This window comes from Mycetomoellerius zeteki, unplaced genomic scaffold (assembly GCF_001594055.1).
Source record: "Mycetomoellerius zeteki isolate Tzet28-1 unplaced genomic scaffold, Tzet1.0 scaffold188, whole genome shotgun sequence".
In the NCBI taxonomy this organism is placed as follows: domain Eukaryota; kingdom Metazoa; phylum Arthropoda; class Insecta; order Hymenoptera; family Formicidae; genus Mycetomoellerius; species Mycetomoellerius zeteki.
Genome location: NW_017256836.1, coordinates 740,945 through 758,862, shown reverse-complemented (window position 1 = coordinate 758,862; position 17,918 = coordinate 740,945). Strand labels below are relative to the sequence as shown.

The window sequence follows — 17,918 nt, the reverse complement described above, 5'->3', positions numbered from 1 at the left end:
TTTAATAAAGCTTACAGTGATTTATTGTAAAAATTTTGGACGAAAATTTTCATGCTAGTCATGCTCCTTTAAAATAAATCGACCGAATTAATTTGCGTTCTTATGTTTAAGTGATTAAATCTTCGAAATAATAGGTTAAGCATCTTTTTTTACATTTCTATATTTTAATCGTTTTAATAGTTTTAGAAATTCTTATTATAATCGTTTATTGCCGTTAAATCAACATTATTATGCTTTATATTTTTAAGGAAATATATAAGATAAAATTTTTAAAACATTTTTTAACTTATTTATTCCATTAAATATTTAAAAAAATAGATTTTATTAATGCTACAATTTAATATTTATTAATTTATATGTATTATTAATAGTATGTAGCATGATATATTCAATGTTATATATACTTAAAATTATCAATAGAGAGTAATATTTTATATATTTATATCAATTTTATGGAACCAATGATTTCAACATTTAAATAATTCTAAATTATCATTCAATATTTGTTACATACTTATGTTTGTAAACAATGTTTGTCGTTTATAATTCTTTTTATGTATAGATACATCTAAATATTCAAAAAATTCGAAAAATTCGGTGATCATTTGCTTTGCGAAAATAATATACGAGAGATTTCATCAAATTCTTTTATATCATTACATTATTTTTTAATGTACGCAATAAGCCATTTACTTTGCCCATTAGCACTATTTTTGTCTCGAAAAATAAATATTTTCGATAATATTTATTATTAATTATCGAAATTTTGTTCGTCATAGGGTGAGCTCGAGCAACAGCTTCTTCAGGCGAATCCAATCTTGGAAGCATTCGGTAATGCGAAGACTGTAAAGAATGATAATTCGTCCCGTTTCGTAAGTTATATCAATAATTCGCCGCTAAGCAAATTAATTTCAAATAAAACAATTGCATTAAAATATTAGTTTATTGTTTTATTTGAAATTAATTTTAATTATATATATGTATATTGATAATTTCAAGATGCAATGTACTTCTTTTTTTAACATGTTATTTTTCTGTTCATTGAAATTATTCATATTATATCATATATATTATATAATATGTATATTGCAGGGTAAATTTATAAGAATAAATTTTGATGCATCCGGTTACATAGCCGGTGCAAACATTGAGACGTATCTTCTAGAAAAGTCGAGAGCCATTCGGCAAGCGAAAGATGAAAGGACTTTCCATATATTTTATCAGCTGTTGGCAGGTGCCTCAGTGGAACAAAAGAGTGAGTCAAGCAATAATATGTTGAACAAAGAATCTTTCCTTTTAGCTTATTATATTCGATATTCGTAACTTCTGATGGCTTATGAATTCTTTTAGAGGAATTTATATTGGAAGATCCAAAGCACTATCCTTTTCTATCAAATGGCGCTCTACCGGTTCCTGGTGTCGATGATTCCGCTGAATTTTTCTCTACGGTAAAGTCGATGCACATCATGGGCATGACCAACGAGGACTTCTCCTCCATCTTCCGTATCGTTTCCGCCGTGATGTTGTTTGGTTCGATGCAGTTCCGTCAAGAGCGAAATTCTGATCAAGCCACGTTACCGGACAATACGGTGGCGCAGAAGATCTCGCACTTATTGGGCCTAAGCGTGACCGAGATGACGAAAGCCTTCTTAAAACCACGCATCAAGGTCGGTCGTGATTTCGTTACGAAGGCACAGACGAAGGAGCAGGTGGAATTCGCCGTAGAGGCGATTTCAAAGGCCTGCTATGAGAGGATGTTCCGTTGGTTGGTGAATAGAATCAACAGGTCCCTTGACAGAACGAAGCGACAGGGTGCCAGCTTCATCGGCATATTGGATATGGCCGGTTTCGAGATATTCGAGCTGAATTCCTTCGAGCAGCTGTGTATCAATTACACAAATGAGAAGTTGCAACAATTGTTCAATCACACGATGTTTATTCTGGAGCAAGAGGAGTATCAGCGTGAGGGAATTGAATGGAAGTTCATAGACTTTGGGTTGGATTTGCAGCCAACGATCGATCTGATCGACAAACCAATGGGCATTATGGCGCTTTTAGATGAAGAGTGTTGGTTTCCTAAAGCCACGGATAAGACATTCGTGGAGAAACTGGTTGGCGCTCACAGTGTCCACCCGAAGTTCATGAAAACTGACTTCCGCGGTGTGGCCGATTTTGCAATCATCCATTATGCTGGCAAAGTGGATTATTCTGCTGCTAAATGGTTGATGAAGAACATGGATCCATTGAATGAGAACGTTGTCAGTCTTCTACAAGCCTCGCAAGATCCGTTTGTGTGTCATATCTGGAAAGACGCTGAGATCGTCGGTATGGCGCAACAGGCGCTCACGGACACACAATTCGGTGCGAGGACGAGGAAGGGCATGTTCAGAACAGTCTCGCAACTGTACAAGGAACAGTTGGCCAAACTGATGGTGACGTTGCGCAATACGAATCCGAACTTCGTCAGATGTATAATTCCGAATCATGAGAAGAGAGCTGGTAAAATTGACGCTCCGCTTGTGCTAGATCAACTACGATGCAATGGCGTGCTGGAGGGTATCCGTATCTGCCGGCAAGGTTTTCCAAACAGAATTCCGTTCCAAGAATTCAGACAACGCTACGAATTGCTTACTCCGAATGCTATCCCCAAGGGATTTATGGACGGGAAAAAGGCTTGCGAAAAGATGGTATGTATCTTCATATTCACGAATCTCGATCAAAAATAATAAAAATATATCACTAAATTATAAATTTTTCTTACAGATTCAAGCATTAGAGTTGGATCCGAATCTTTATCGTGTTGGACAATCGAAGATCTTTTTCCGTGCCGGGGTGTTGGCCCACTTGGAGGAGGAGAGGGACTACAAGATCACGGACATAATCGTCAATTTCCAGGCTTTCTGTCGCGGTTTCTTGGCCAGGCGTAATTATCAAAAACGTCTGCAGCAGCTTAACGCGATCCGCATTATCCAGAGAAACTGTGCGGCCTACCTAAAGTTGCGCAATTGGCAATGGTGGCGGTTGTACACCAAAGTGAAGCCTCTATTAGAGGTTACCAAACAAGAGGAAAAGCTCACACAGAAGGAGGATGAATTGAAGCAGGTTCGCGACAAGCTGGAGTTACAGCTACACTCGGCTCAGGAATACGAGCGCAAATATCAGCAGGCAATCGAAGAAAAGACTATGCTGGCTGAGCAATTGCAGGCAGAAGTTGAGCTTTGCGCGGAAGCCGAAGAGATGAGAGCTAGGTTAGCCGCGAGAAAGCAAGAGCTAGAGGAAATTTTGCACGATTTGGAAGCGCGTATCGAGGAGGAGGAAGAGAGAAGCACCGCGTTGACCCAAGAGAAGAAGAAATTACAGTTGAACATCAGTGATTTAGAAGAGCAACTTGAGGAAGAGGAAGCTGCTAGACAAAAATTACAATTGGAAAAAGTCCAATGTGATGCGAAGATCAAGAAATTAGAGGAAGATCTCGCTCTTTCGGAAGATACCAATCAAAAGTTATTGAAAGAGAAAAAGATTCTCGAGGAACGTGCAAATGATCTTTCACAGACTTTGGCCGAAGAAGAGGAGAAGGCGAAGCATTTGTCGAAATTGAAAGCTAAGCACGAAGCGACAATTGCCGATCTCGAGGAGAGGCTTCTTAAAGATCATCAACAACGACAGGAGGTGGATAGATCTAAGAGAAAAGTCGAGACTGAGGTTTCAGATTTGAAGGAGCAATTGGCCGAAAGGAAAACGCAAGTTGAGGAAATGCAGCTTCAACTCGGCAAACGTGAGGAAGAACTCAATCAAGTTATGGCAAAAATGGACGAAGAAGGTGCCGCTAAAGCGCAAGCTCAAAAAGCGCTTAGAGAGCTAGAGTCACAGTTAGCCGAACTTCAAGAAGATTTAGAAGCTGAAAAGGCGGCTAGAGGTAAAGCGGAGAAACAGAAGCGCGATTTGAACGAGGAACTTGAAGCGCTGAAAAACGAATTGCTCGATTCTCTAGATACTACCGCGGCTCAACAGGAGTTAAGAAGCAAACGAGAACAAGAATTAGCAACATTAAAGAAGAATCTCGAAGAGGAAACATCATTGCATGAAGCCACGCTCGCCGATATGCGTCACAAGCATACACAAGAACTGACTGCTCTGAATGAACAGATGGACGCGTTGAAGAAAACGAAAGCGGTTCTAGAAAAGGCAAAAGGATCTCTGGAAGCCGAAAACGCCGATTTGGCTACAGAACTTAGATCGGTCAGCGCAAGTAGACAAGAATCTGACCGTCGTCGTAAGCAAGCGGAGCAACAGTTGGCGGAAATAAACGCAAAATTGGCTGAGGTAGAACGAAACAAACAAGAATTAGCCGAGAAAGTGACGAAACTACAACAAGAAGCGGAAAGTGTGATGCAGCAACTAGAAACCGCCGAACTGAAAGCATCTGCAGCATTGAAAGCATCGGCCACTTGCGAATCCCAGTTTACCGAACTACAACAGCAATTGGAAGAAGAAACTCGGCAGAAATTGGCTCTCAGTTCGAAGTTGCGTGCATTAGAAAGTGAGAAGGAGAGCTTACATGATCAACTTGAGGAGGAAGAGGAAGCAAAACGTGCCTTGGACAAGCAACTGCTGAGTCTGAATATACAATTGGCCGAAGCCAAGAAACGTGCTGACGATGAAGCAGAGGCGGCTGTCGCTCTCGAGGAGGCCAGAAAACGTTGCACGAAGGATATTGAAGGTCTCCAACGGCAAGTTGAGGAATTGCAGGCAGCCAACGATAAACTAGATAAATCAAAGAAGAAGATTCAGGCAGAACTGGAGGACAGTATCATCGAGTTGGAGGCACAGCGAGCGAAAGTACTTGAGTTAGAAAAGAAGCAGAAGAACTTTGACAAGGTGCTGGCCGAGGAGAAGGCTGTGTCTGAGCAATATGCAGAGCAACGGGACGCCGCGGAGAGAGAAGCGCGCGAGAAAGAGACAAGAGTATTATCGTTGACTCGCGAATTAGATGAACTTAATGAGAAAGTTGAGGAACTTGAACGGGGCCGTAGAGGTCTACAATCGGAACTGGACGAATTGGTTAATAACCAAGGTACCGCTGACAAGAATGTCCATGAGTTAGAGAAGGCAAAACGTTCATTAGAATCACAGTTACAAGAGCAAAAATCGCAGGTTGAAGAGTTGGAGGATGAGTTACAGTTTACGGAAGATGCTAAGCTGCGGTTGGAAGTAAATATGCAAGCGTTGCGAGCTCAATTCGAGCGTGATCTTCAGACCAAGGAAGAACAAGCGGAAGAAAAACGTCGGGGATTAGTGAAGCAGCTCCGTGATCTCGAGGCGGAGCTCGAGGATGAGAGGAAACAGCGTGCTGCAGCCATCGCTGCACGTAAAAAAATGGAAGCGGATTACAAGGATATAGAACAACAGTTGGAGATGCATAATAAGGTGAAGGAGGACGCACTTAAGCAACTGAAAAAACTTCAAACTCAAATCAAGGATTGTACTAGAGAGACAGAAGAAGCCAGGGCTGCAAGAGATGAACTGGCAGCTGCCTCTAAGGAAACCGAGAGGAAGGTCAAGAGTTTAGAAGCCGATTTGTTGCAATTGACCGAGGACTATGCTAGCAGTGAACGCGCCAGAAGAACCGCCGAGAACGAGAGGGATGAGCTGCAGGAAGAAGTCAACAACAATGCCAACAAGGGAACCCTGATGTTAGACGAGAAACGTAGATTGGAGGCAAGAATTGCCACTCTAGAGGAAGAACTGGAAGAGGAGCAATCGAACGCTGAGATCGTGATGGATCGTGCCAGAAAAGGTCAAATTGTGATCGAGCAGTTGACAACGGACTTGGCGACTGAGCGATCCACTACGCAAAAATTGGAATCGCACAAGATGCTGTTAGAGAGACAGAACAAAGAACTTAAAGCCAAGTTAACCGAGTTGGAGACTGCGCAACGTGCCAAGACCAAGGCTACGATACAGCAATTGGAATCGAAGATCAACAATCTCGATGAGCAGCTCGAAACTGAAGCCAAGGAGAGATTCGCCCAGCAAAAGATCAATCGTAAGCTAGAGAAGAAATTGAAGGAACTGAGCCTACAGTTGGAGGATGAGAGACGAAACTCCGATCAATATAAAGAACAGGCGGAGAAAGTCAATGTCAGAATGAAGGCGTTGAAGAGACAATTAGATGAAGCAGAGGAGGAGATCAGTAGGCATAAGACCATGAAGCGAAAAGCGCAGAGAGAGATGGACGACATCACAGAATCTCACGAAGAGCTCATGCGGGAATTGACACATCTAAAGAATAAATTAAGGTAATTTCACCTCTTTTTCTTCCTCATACATACGCATACACAATGGAAGGGATAAAAATATTGTTTAAATATGAAAAGATCTTGAAAATATTGAAAGGTTCGGGATTTAATGTTTGGAGAATATTAAATAGCAAGAGAGGATACTGTTCTTTTGGGCGATTTACATATGTATTATTTTATGTTACACTTTTTAGGCCATACGTATCTGTAACCTTAGGCGAACGTAATGAGGCAGTATTAAAGTAGTGTTTTATCTTTGAAGGAAGTGATCAACTTCTGACATGTGTAGGTGTCAAGAGAGAAAAAACGATTGGTATCCTACCTGAGAGAGTTTTTTGCTAGGAAACAATCCCATTAGTGTCCCCAGTGTGCTACAGTGAGTTAAACGAGCTCTTTTGGTTAATTTGAAATCGCTAACTCTGAAAATAATCATGCCGACTTGGACTGCTACCTTGTGTGATAATGACATACTTCACCCTCCGGCATCCCCCTGAATGAAATTGTTTGTGAATGCGTTTTTTCACGTTGTGAATATTTTTTGATTATTTGATTTGCAGTATCCATTATCGGTCGATAGTTTGACACCGCTTTCAAAAAAATCGACTTGTAGTTTAATATAACAGATTTCATATTTAACTTCATATTTACTATTATAGCCATCGCAAGAACTTCAAATATAAATTTAGTCGAATATAGCTGCATATTTTTTCGTTAATAACTGTTTGACTAATTTTTTATTATTTTTTATTTGTCTTATTTAATTCGGGATACGCATTATTGCACATCTTACAGTAATTATTTGATATGTAATGATGAATTCTTAAGTATAACATTAAATTTCAAATTACATAAAAGATTTTTTAATTTGAAAAAAAAATGGAAAATATATTTAAACTATTGACTGATAGTGTATTATTTATGCACATGTATTTCAATAATAAGACACATCACCTAATTAATGTAACGTATGATTTGTTTAAAGGCGCGGTGGTCCTCCGATAAGTCTGAGCTCTACAAGGCTGAAACGCGGTTCCGTACAAACCGGCGGCTCGGGTGATGATTCGACAACGCAGGACGAGAGCATCGACGGCGAGGAGAATGCCAATTGAATATAGGAGTCAGTCCAATGTGCTCTCGAACCTCTGTGAATTATGTATATACGTGCGTCGAGAGGGTGTTGGCTTTTTTTGTTCGATTCGGCACGTCACGCGGACTAAACTGATGTCTCGCGTCGCGGGTACGAGACCAGCTCCACGATTAAAATCAAAAGTCGTTTCGACGATGTCCTACGGCATTTTTGGCCTTAAGATTATTGCGATGAGACAATCGTCTCGAAAGAGTTCGATTGATCGATAAGATGCCGACGATCTATAAGAAAGAGTCAAGAGAGGCGAAGCAGCGAAAAAGAAAACGGGAATAATCGAATAAAAGACTTTTGATACATTTTATATAGAACGAACGCAAACGTTGAAACCGCATTTTACATGTATAAGGAAAGGAGAGTGTGAGAGAATGAGTGAGAGAAGGGGTAAAATAAATTTTGGAAAAAGAAACTCTTAATCATGAATGAATTTATTGGAGACTTATTTAACGAAACTTAAACCGCGTAAACCTCTCGTATGAAAATATTTCGCGCGAGGGAATATCACTTTGACGCAGCCTGTCGCTTGATTTCCTCGAGCTGTCGAACCAATCCGAGACTCGCTAGATCCAATGGAGTCCTGCGCTCCTTGTTGGTAATCGTCAAGTCCGCGCCGTGCGCCGTCAGCAGTTTTGCTTCTTCCACGCGGTTCTCCTCACAAGCGAGATGCAGCGGCGTGTTACCGTACGCATCTCTTTGATCTGAGAAACAAGACAGCATGAAATGCACGAAATTGTGTATCGATATTAGGAGAGCGAGCGAACCTTTGTACTTCTCTAAGTTATAATCGAAAATATTTATATATAGATATATATATAGATTATATTTGATATTTTATATATTATTATACTGTAATGAAAGAGCTGCATTTCAATAACATACACACATACAGAGACACACAAACACTCCGCTACCTATGTTTAATTTCTTCCCGTACTCCAAGAGGAGCTCCACGATGGAGGTGTTGCCCTTCGAGGCAGATCTGTGGAGAGGCGTGGCACCCCGTTTGTCCGCGATATTCACGTCTGCATTCTTCTCGAGCAACGCCACGCAGATGGACTTCCAGTTCTTAGACGCGGCGTATTGTAACGCTGAGTGACCATCGATCGTGGTTGCATTCACGTTCGCTCCCTCTGTCAGTAATGTATTAACGACCTTCTCGCGGCCAGCGGATGCTGCCAGGATTAGCGGAGTCATGTTTGTCTGCATGATTTAGACGCGTGATGTGATTTAACGTTTCATTTCGTACCAGGATCTAGCCGACGCAACGAACGGAATGAAAGTCTCGCGATAATTATGCAACGTTATGCGTGTGTGTACGAGAGAGAGAGAGAGAGAGAGAGAGAAAATAGGATATGCAAAAAATGTAACGCAATGCGCGATGCATTTTAGACGCATTTTCGCTTTATACTTATTTTCTTATAAGTTTTTTTTTTCTTATAAATGATCTTTGGAAAAATTATAATATAATTATACGTCCTCAAGTGTGTATATTATTAAGATCTCCATCTTTCTTTCGATAGATCTCTCGAAATGAGGGATGGAATAACTTTGTAGAATTGTAATGTAAGATTCTGCTTGAAATCATGTTAAAGTTAACTTAATTAAACTATTATTCTCGTTAAATTTTTTCAAATTATGATTTAAGAAGCGTTTTAGATAGGTAGTCTCTCTATGATTCATAGAAACTCAACTACACTACTGACTGCTACTAACGATAGATAACACATTTTGAAATATTTTTATAAATGAGATATTTTTCAGAAAAAATGTACATGATTGTACTATTTATTTGTGTTACCAATGTGTGGTCTGTGTAGAATCTCGTTTGAAACTACAAGAATTTAACGGCCAATACACAGCATGCAAGAATTATAATTTTCTCTCGAAAAGATATATAATATTTTAAGATGCAAAAATAAAGTTGCCTTGATATATTATTAAATAATTTATATAATACATTTTATTTTAATAATCGAAGTTGTAACAGTTATATTTATATATATTCAAACAAAGATTTTTACAAATATTTCAGGAAAAGATTTAAAAATAAGTCTTTTCATTTAAATATGATATGAACTATTACTATTTTTAATCCTACACAACAGCGTTTCGACAATTATCATACTAACAAAAAAAGAATAAATATATACGTTACAACAATTTTTTAAAAAGATATATAAGAAAGATTTATTATTTTGTTTAAATCTCCGTATAAAATTTCATGAACCGCTGACATCTACTGTTTTCATCCGCACGTATAAAAATGTAATTTTAGTTTTAAAATTTATATCAAAACTATTACAAATTCGGTACATATGTGCGTTCGTTGCGTCGCTCCAAATTCGTAATTATCACAATTTAAAAAAATCGATTTTAATCGTATCGTAATTATTAGGTCTTTCGTACTCAAAACAAGCACATTTCTCGAAGTATGAAGAAAAAAGTAAGAGAAAATTTTTGATAAATCAGTTAAAATGAGGAAAGAAATTCGACTGTCAGAAGCTTCGTGCGATCGTATCGAAATTTTATCGGGCCTCTATGCGTTATGATTTATAATGTAATAAGACAAGATGTAATATTTCCATGAATTCACACTTGTTTACAGCAATAACCAATCTGTTATTAACCAATTGGTTAAAATTTTAAAATATAATATAGCTGCAGATTAGGATAAATTTTTTATTAATTATTTTACTCATATTAATCTGTTAATATTGCTGCTATTACATGTGATTACATTGCACTTTCGTGCTTATTCTTTGAACTAAACTCTTCATACTTTTCATCTTTTTCCTCTTTCTCCATCTAATTGTAGGTACATACATTTCACTTGATGCTCACACACTCGCGAGTATTATTTGTTCTTGTTTAACATTTGATAACAAGGATGAAATGATTCCAAGAGCGAGCATCAAGTGGAACGCAGCCATGTCATTTTAAGTGCAAAAAGAGAGTGCACATAGTGCAGCTACGAAGAATACATCTTTTGTTTGTTTACAATCGTGTGAATAGCGATTAAGCGATCAACAACGATTTCTTACATCATCCGCAGGATCCACCGGTACGTCGAGGGACAGCAAATGCCTGACCAGGTCGTCGTGACCACCCAACGCCGCCCAGTGTATCAACATTCGACCATTCTGCAAGAAAAGGAAATGATGATGGCTGCGTTCGGAAGCGTCGCTCGGATGCCTCTGATTCATCATCTGTCCTCGTTTAACATTTAATGTTAAAGAAGGACAGATGACGAGTCCGAGGCATCGGAGGCATCTGAGCGACGTTTCCGAATCTAGCCAATATTAGGCCTGTTCTTTTTGGCTGAACCTTTGCACCAGTTCTTTCCTCTTGGAAAGAAAAGGAAGAAAGATGGTGCAAAAGTTCAGCCAAAAAGAACAGGCTTATAACCTCAAAGCACGCTCGACACGCGAAAGAAACACGCGCGACGTTGCACGATACGTACGTTGTCCGTTTGTGTTTTCAGCCTCTCATTCTCATTCAGCAGAATCTTCACGGCTGCAGTTCTGCCGCGATATGCCAGATCGTACACCGTGGACTCCTGCTGCATTTTCGTGGCTCTTGCAAACGATAAATCGACGAGATCTTTCCTGTCCTGCTCTGAATGTTATGTTTTTAAACGCGCGCGCAGGAATTACTCCGCTATTTTGTCACCAATAGTGACTTGTCACGGCCGTCTTTTATCACGACACATTCGCGTCGCACATGATCTTACCGAAGAATTATCGTGAATTACCACGTTCTGTGTGCAATGTGCAGGAGCCATCAGCGCTGCCAATGATTTTTACTTTTCAGCGCTAGGTATGCGTTGTTTGGTTGTTTCTATCTTTATTCTCTGTTAAACATAACAAGGATAGAATAAGTGCGTTCCATTTCACGCATGATGCACATGGTGTCATTTTATAATTTGCTTTCCATTTTTACACAAGTGATACTGAATCTAAAGTATGTGAATATTTTATTACCCAGACAGCACACAATATTTATAAAATATTTACAAAATGTTTATAAATATTTATAAGGCTTATTTTAAATATTTTGTAAATATTTTTGTGGTCTTAGATTGCATAGATCATAAATATTTATTATAAACATTATGAAATATTTATTGTAAATCTTGTAAATGCCATGGAAATACTCAATAAGACATTATAATTCAAATAAAAAATACTTAACAAAATATTTATTTATATTTATCATAAATATGACATTAAATATTTAGTCTATCTTTTAATAATATTTCGAATAAAGCTTTATATAAAAAATATGTATAAAATATTTATATAGCATTTCAAAAAATGAATAATAATAAATATATTGTATATAATATATGACACCAAATATAACTACGTATCACGTCCATTTTCGAGATCCCCGTCTCGCCGATAAAATCGTATCGTCGAAAGTGAAAGGGTGTTAGTTAAGTATGTTGCCATACTCAACAGAGCGAATCTTTGGTTTATTTCAAGTAAAAAAGTCCATATAAACATGTGTCCTAAACGGCTTAGTTTCCGAAATACAGATGAATGTCCGCAAATGTTTGACGAAACGATAAATTGCGTTGAAGATATCTTCCTGCATAAATGTCTTGCTTCACGTGAGTTATCATTCGCACAACCGTAAACAAAGGAACAAAATCAAAATCAAGGTTACAAAATCAAAAATAGACTTCAGTTCTGATCTTTAAGCGTGTACGTCAATCTTTGAGAAGAAGGCTCGATTCTGAAAAAATTCTTAGAGTTCTATGAGAAGAAAATAAACAATTTTTGTCTCTTGCAGTTTTTTTGTAAAATTGATAGTATTTGAGAAAAAAATTATTGAAGACCAATATTCGGCAATTTTTAGTAATTAATATCTTGTTAACTATTGCGAAAATTACAAAATAGTAGAGGACTTTTCGACTCAGTTTAGTCCGCTCTACCTGCCCACGAGCGTTGTCAGGTGAGTTATGGGACACCCTGTATATATATACATATATATATCTAGCTAAAAGCAATTACGATGAACAACCGCATTAAATCGACAGTATTAGATTTCTGTAAGGAAGATGACTTTTTTGTACTTTTAAATGCTTGAATTAAGAAATTTGTAGGTACATATCGAACAGAGATTCAATGTTCGCCGGTAAATAGCAACTAACTGCAATAACATCACATCAATATTATAATTTTCCATTCAACAACATAAATGTAACAATACATATTGTACTAACAATTACATTGTCGAATAGGAAATAATTGATGCAATGTTATTGTTAATTGATGTTTACAAAGTTTTTTATTTCCAATTCCATCACCGTAAAAATATAAACAATACGAAAAATAAAAAAATTTGATTACGAACTAAACGTAAAGTAATAAGACTAATTTTAATAAATAAGAATTAAAATCCGACCGTGCAAATGTACAATATACATACGTTAAAAAGCGTCAATGATCGGTTAAAGTTAGATGTTATGAATACAGTATATATTCTTGATTTTAAAAATTTTAATTATTTCAGATGTGACTGTGTGCGAAACATTCGGACCTTGATCATAATCGATCTGAGATGCTAATAATATAAAAATGAATAATATAAATATTTATCAATAAATAAAAGAAGGTCAACGAGCCAATTAATTTAATAAATATTTATATACTAATTTTAATATTAAATTTTTAGGATAGACTATTCAAAAGGTTAATTAATTCTTGTTTTCGAAAACTATTATCATATATTAAAAATAAAGTTAGTCATGCTATTAGTATTCCAAAACATTATTTGATCAATCAATCTCGAGCTTCTTAAAACTTCCTTCAATGCCAAATAAATCCGTTGCTGTCTTTGCCTTGCTCGGTCGTAGCGATTCATTAACGCGATGATTAACTTCGTCTTCTTGGAACCAAGCAACGTGATCTGCCAGTTTTTTCATTTGTTTCTTATATAATTTCTGCATAGAACCGGCATGACCACTTACTTCGTTTGGAAGAACTTCGAGCGGCACGAATTTCTCCAGAGTATCGTTTGTGGTATGCATATAAAACTAGAAAATAATTAAAACATATATTACATAAAAAGATAAAATACACACATGCACACGATATACAGTCAATAAAAAAGAAATCAGAAGAAATAGGAATTAGATTTTCTCTTTTTCTGATTATTAATAAACGTAATGAACAATTGACCTGAAATTGACTTGTATCAATAATGATTTGGATCTTACCATATCCATCAGCTGTTTTTTCATGAAAGGTTTCATCATATTAAAAATAATATCTACTACTGGAGAAGTATTTGTGACATGGAACCCCTTGAGTCTAACAGGTAACCCTTCTTGTAGATAGTAAAAGAATTTCTTTAAGCTCATAGGACTTATACGAGCGACGTGTCCCAAAGAAATGTTTTTCGTGTCGATTATTAATATATGGCCATTGTAAGTGCCCTCCGTATAAAGCCATAAATCGATTATCATAAATAACAATTTCAGTGCATCACTGTAAACAAAATGCGATGGTTCGCTATCTATGAGTTTTCCATAAATGATTTTATGGCCTTCTCTAGTAGTTCCTTCCAAAATTTGAATTGCTCTGTCGATAATAAGATCGTTTATACTTTTTGCGCAAAATTTCTTTGTGGGAAATGCTACATTCTTTGTTACACATAAGAGATGCAATGAATGTAATGAATAATTAAAAAAGAAAAAAATCATTAATATACTTACACCGTCTTGGTTGCTTTTTTTAATTCTTTATTGTTAATAAGATCTCGATTGCAGAAGAACTCGGGTACGTGAGTCCTGACTGTGAAAAAAGTATCGATAGTAGTTTTCGTCGGCTCGAGTTGATAATAATTACTATACAAGAACAATGCTAATTCGCTGTTTGACATCTTAGGTAGATGAGGCTGCTTTTTGCACCATTCTCTCAACGTCTGTATATCTGACTCTTTCAATTCCGGATTCTTCTTTAGTTCTTCCTCGAACGATATTAATTTTATTGAAGCCATCCTTTACTGAATTTAAACTCCTACGGAAGTAAAACTAATAATTTTAACAAATCCAGCAATGTATAATTACATTATCGTAGTATATGTAAGCTAAATAACTTGTTTTACATGAAATATAGACAAAAAAAAGATAATTCCTAATAAATTATATTATAAATGTCATTAGGTCATTACATTATATAAGCATAGACTAAAATGCATTATTATTGATTTTCTAGTTTATTAATGATAGCAGATGAAATACATTTCAATGAGTTCCGTTTATCTTGTATATATTCTGCCTATATAAAAAGATGCTGATAGTCCGATATCTTGAAAAATATTAATTGAGATCTGCATTCACATATAATAATTAAGACTCGGTTTCATCAATGTAGAATTTAATCTCGGTTTAATTTACTCTTCATCTTCTTCTAATTCTAAAAATTAGAAAAAGAGAATCAATAATTAAACCGAGATTAAAGATAATTGTATATTGATGAGACCGAGGCTTGTTCTGCACCGATGAAGAAGTGGCAATGGAGTGTATTATGTAATAGCTGAGAAAACAGGTTTCAACAATACACGTGTAACATAAATCACTCTTTCGTGAATATGGAATATATACGCTAAAATTTTATTTAATTTGTAGGCACACTACACTGTTAAAAATTTCATGAAATTTAATATACTTTTAATTTATACAATTTGAACTTAATTTCATGACATTACATTAAATTCAATATATTTATAACTGAAAAGTGTATTTGTGTACATACATGTACATGAAATTTAATGTATTTTTCATGAAAATTTATGAAATTTAATGTACACATTCATTACATTTAAGTAACTACTGTAACTTAATTTTCAGTTAAATCATTCATTACTTTTAATTTCGTTCATAACCACGAGCTTTATTTACATGTAAATGGTCTCATCTAACAGTGTACATAGATTTTTCAATCGATAAAATAGAAATCAATGAAATAGATGTAAATATCCATTCTTGATTAAATATTATTTAACATCCAATACCTTTTGTCTTCTGAGGAAAACAATTCTTTACAATATTGTATACTTTATATCTTCTTATGATATTAAAATATGTTGCACAATATAATAGATTACTAATGTGATTGGTTATTAAAATAATGTAATAATGCTTACGATAATATGACATTTGAAATCTTCCCTTACGAAAAAGACCGATTGCCGAGGTATTACCGACTACTACATAGAAATATTACAGGGAACTGCTGGAAATATTACTGAAAATCACACAGACATATTATTGACAACTACACAGAAATACTACTGGTGTGTGTGATTTTTTCGCACTACTGCTGAAATGTATTACTCCCTAAATATTACTGCCAGTAGTATTTAAATATGAATTTTTGCAAGTTCAAAATAATCGCATTTGATGCATTATACTTCTCGTAAACTCTATATAGAAACTGATTGAAATAAAAATATATACAAACGACAAATAAAATATAATCTGCATTTTTTTAAATACTGCGAATTTTAAATATTGTAAGACATACAGGATGTATCTTAATTAGCGCTCAGCACTATTTCAATTTATATATTTCCATTAAAATTAAATTTCAATATTCTTTGAATAATATTAAAAAGTTTTGAGAAAAATCTTTTCTTAATAATTCAAAAAAATTTAAGTAATTACAATTTGTAATATACCTAAAGATGTTTGTACTGCACATTTTACATATTCTAGCACACACACACATTTCCTGCATAACAGAATTAATCATTTATCGTAATAAAACAATCAATTATAATCCGCGTGTTTTTATAATATAAAACTCATCTATTATAAATAATAGATGAGTAATATATAAACTATTCCGTGCTCCACTACACCGACAGTAATTATTACATGGGGTGCAATACATTCAATGATATCCACAGGTATATATAGCATTTATCTTGTAATCCACTGGCAGTAGTTTCTATACGGTAGTAATAACTACAAGGATAATCAGAGGTGTGTAATAACCACCGTGTAATCTGATGGCCATAATTATTACACAAGCAATAATAATTCTAGTAATAACCTCAGCGGTGTAATACCTGCCATGTGATGTATCCATCAGTAGTGATTACTACACGGACAGTAATACCCCCAGTAATAACTACACAATCGGCAGTCGGTCTTTTCCGTAAGGGTTATTTCACCTTTATTTCACACTGCTCAGACACGCTGCTCACAGTTAGTCTAAACCAGAACTAGGATTTAGTTGGATATTTCGGCCGATTATTTCAGCTTGGTTCCTGCTCCTCACTTCATCAACCCACGCGCAGCTTAAATGCCAATCGGCTCTGGTCTAAACAACTAGCCTTCAGATCTCACACTGGTTCTGTTAAAAAAAATTTAGAATTTCAGTCTCTTGCGGCCTTTAATTATAAATATTACGCAACAAAATTGTTCACATCAACAGAAAAATAAAAATAATAAACTGATATTGCAATATAATTGATACAAATTCAAATACTTAAAAGTCAAACAAATTAAAATATGTGATATATGAAACGACTGTTACAATTAAAATTAAATTATATAATCAAGTATGTATATGTTATAATAATTTAGTACCAATTAAGTTACACACATACAGTGACCGGCAAAAATAAAAAGCCATCTCCTCAGTTATCCTGTTTCGTTTTATAAAATAATAAAAATATTAAAACAATGCTGCTTTTATTGATGAAATAGGAAGCATTTATAATTTATTTCGAGGTTTTATCTAAAAAGTCATATAAATTATTCTTTATCTTTCAAGTATATCTACAGGGTGACCCATTTTAATCGACGGATCCAAATATTTCCGTTCCCTTGCATTTTACAAGAAAATGTTTCAGACAAAAGTTGTATGGTTTCAAGGGGGCCATAAAATGGTACCATTAATTTGACCTTGAATAGTCGCTTAAAGGTCACATAAAGGTCACCTTTAATTTCTTAAATTAAACCCACTATTTTTCATTACATATTATTGTAGCTTACCTCGAGAGCTTTCCAAAACACTATAATAAAATATTTTTTCATTAAGTATTTTTCGAGTTATAAGACTCGAAAGTTACACTACAATCGGCATTAGCATTACGCAAGTTGTCCGACTGACGGCTAAAACCTTTTGAATGTTGCTCAGGATTATATTCTGGATGATATTTGTCAAGATCAAGGCCATTGCAGGCTGTACCTCTTATTTTCATTTTTGCACTAAAAATTCATTTTTATGTAAAAATGAAAATAAGAGGTATAATCACCAATGGCCTTGATCTTGACAAATGTTATCTAGGTTATTCGCAAATTTACACATCCGGTTCGCACGTAAACGACCTTTTATCAGAGTTATTAATAAGAAAAAACGTTTGCAATTTGCTCGAAAGTACGCAAATATATCATTAGACTTCTGAAAAAAAGTTCTATGGACAGATGAAAGTAAATTCGAGTTTTGGGCAAAAGA

The 17,918-nt window shown here is 35.6% G+C and overlaps 3 protein-coding genes across 7 annotated transcripts in view; 1 reads left to right on the top strand and 2 right to left on the bottom strand.

Moving 5' to 3' along the window:
- The window catches only part of zip (myosin heavy chain 10), a 32,651-nt gene extending 25,236 nt beyond the window's left edge, over window positions 1-7,415 (top strand). For both annotated transcript variants that reach the window (XM_018446722.1, XM_018446721.1), the window contains 5 exons: window positions 780-872; window positions 1,093-1,255; window positions 1,351-2,687; window positions 2,764-6,299; window positions 7,282-7,415. In XM_018446722.1, coding sequence (XP_018302224.1) covers window positions 780-872; window positions 1,093-1,255; window positions 1,351-2,687; window positions 2,764-6,299; window positions 7,282-7,408 — 5,256 coding nt within the window. In that variant the 3' untranslated portion in view covers window positions 7,409-7,415. The remainder of the gene's footprint in view (window positions 1-779; window positions 873-1,092; window positions 1,256-1,350; window positions 2,688-2,763; window positions 6,300-7,281) is intronic.
- Window positions 7,416-7,926: 511 nt separating this feature from the next.
- On the bottom strand, window positions 7,927-11,373 carry LOC108721918 (26S proteasome non-ATPase regulatory subunit 10). Its single transcript, XM_018446727.1, has 4 exons — window positions 10,904-11,373; window positions 10,485-10,583; window positions 8,355-8,643; window positions 7,927-8,141 (listed from the first exon to the last, which is right to left on the bottom strand). Exons 1-4 carry the CDS (start codon window positions 11,006-11,008, stop codon window positions 7,945-7,947), a joined length of 690 nt encoding a protein of 229 aa, XP_018302229.1. The 5' UTR covers window positions 11,009-11,373; the 3' UTR covers window positions 7,927-7,944.
- A 1,800-nt stretch (window positions 11,374-13,173) lies between these two features.
- On the bottom strand, window positions 13,174-16,747 carry LOC108721897 (alpha-tocopherol transfer protein-like). 4 transcript variants are annotated; one of them, XM_018446692.1, is made up of 4 exons: window positions 16,630-16,747; window positions 14,165-14,468; window positions 13,667-14,030; window positions 13,174-13,483 (listed from the first exon to the last, which is right to left on the bottom strand). In XM_018446692.1, exons 2-4 carry the CDS (start codon window positions 14,446-14,448, stop codon window positions 13,226-13,228), a joined length of 906 nt encoding a protein of 301 aa, XP_018302194.1. In that variant the 5' UTR covers window positions 14,449-14,468; window positions 16,630-16,747; the 3' UTR covers window positions 13,174-13,225. The 4 variants fall into 4 exon arrangements, with proteins under 4 accessions (XP_018302194.1, XP_018302197.1, XP_018302196.1 ...); XM_018446695.1 differs by lacking the exon at window positions 16,630-16,747 and adding an exon at window positions 16,525-16,600; XM_018446694.1 differs by lacking the exon at window positions 16,630-16,747 and adding an exon at window positions 15,598-15,769.
- Window positions 16,748-17,918: the final 1,171 nt, after the last annotated feature.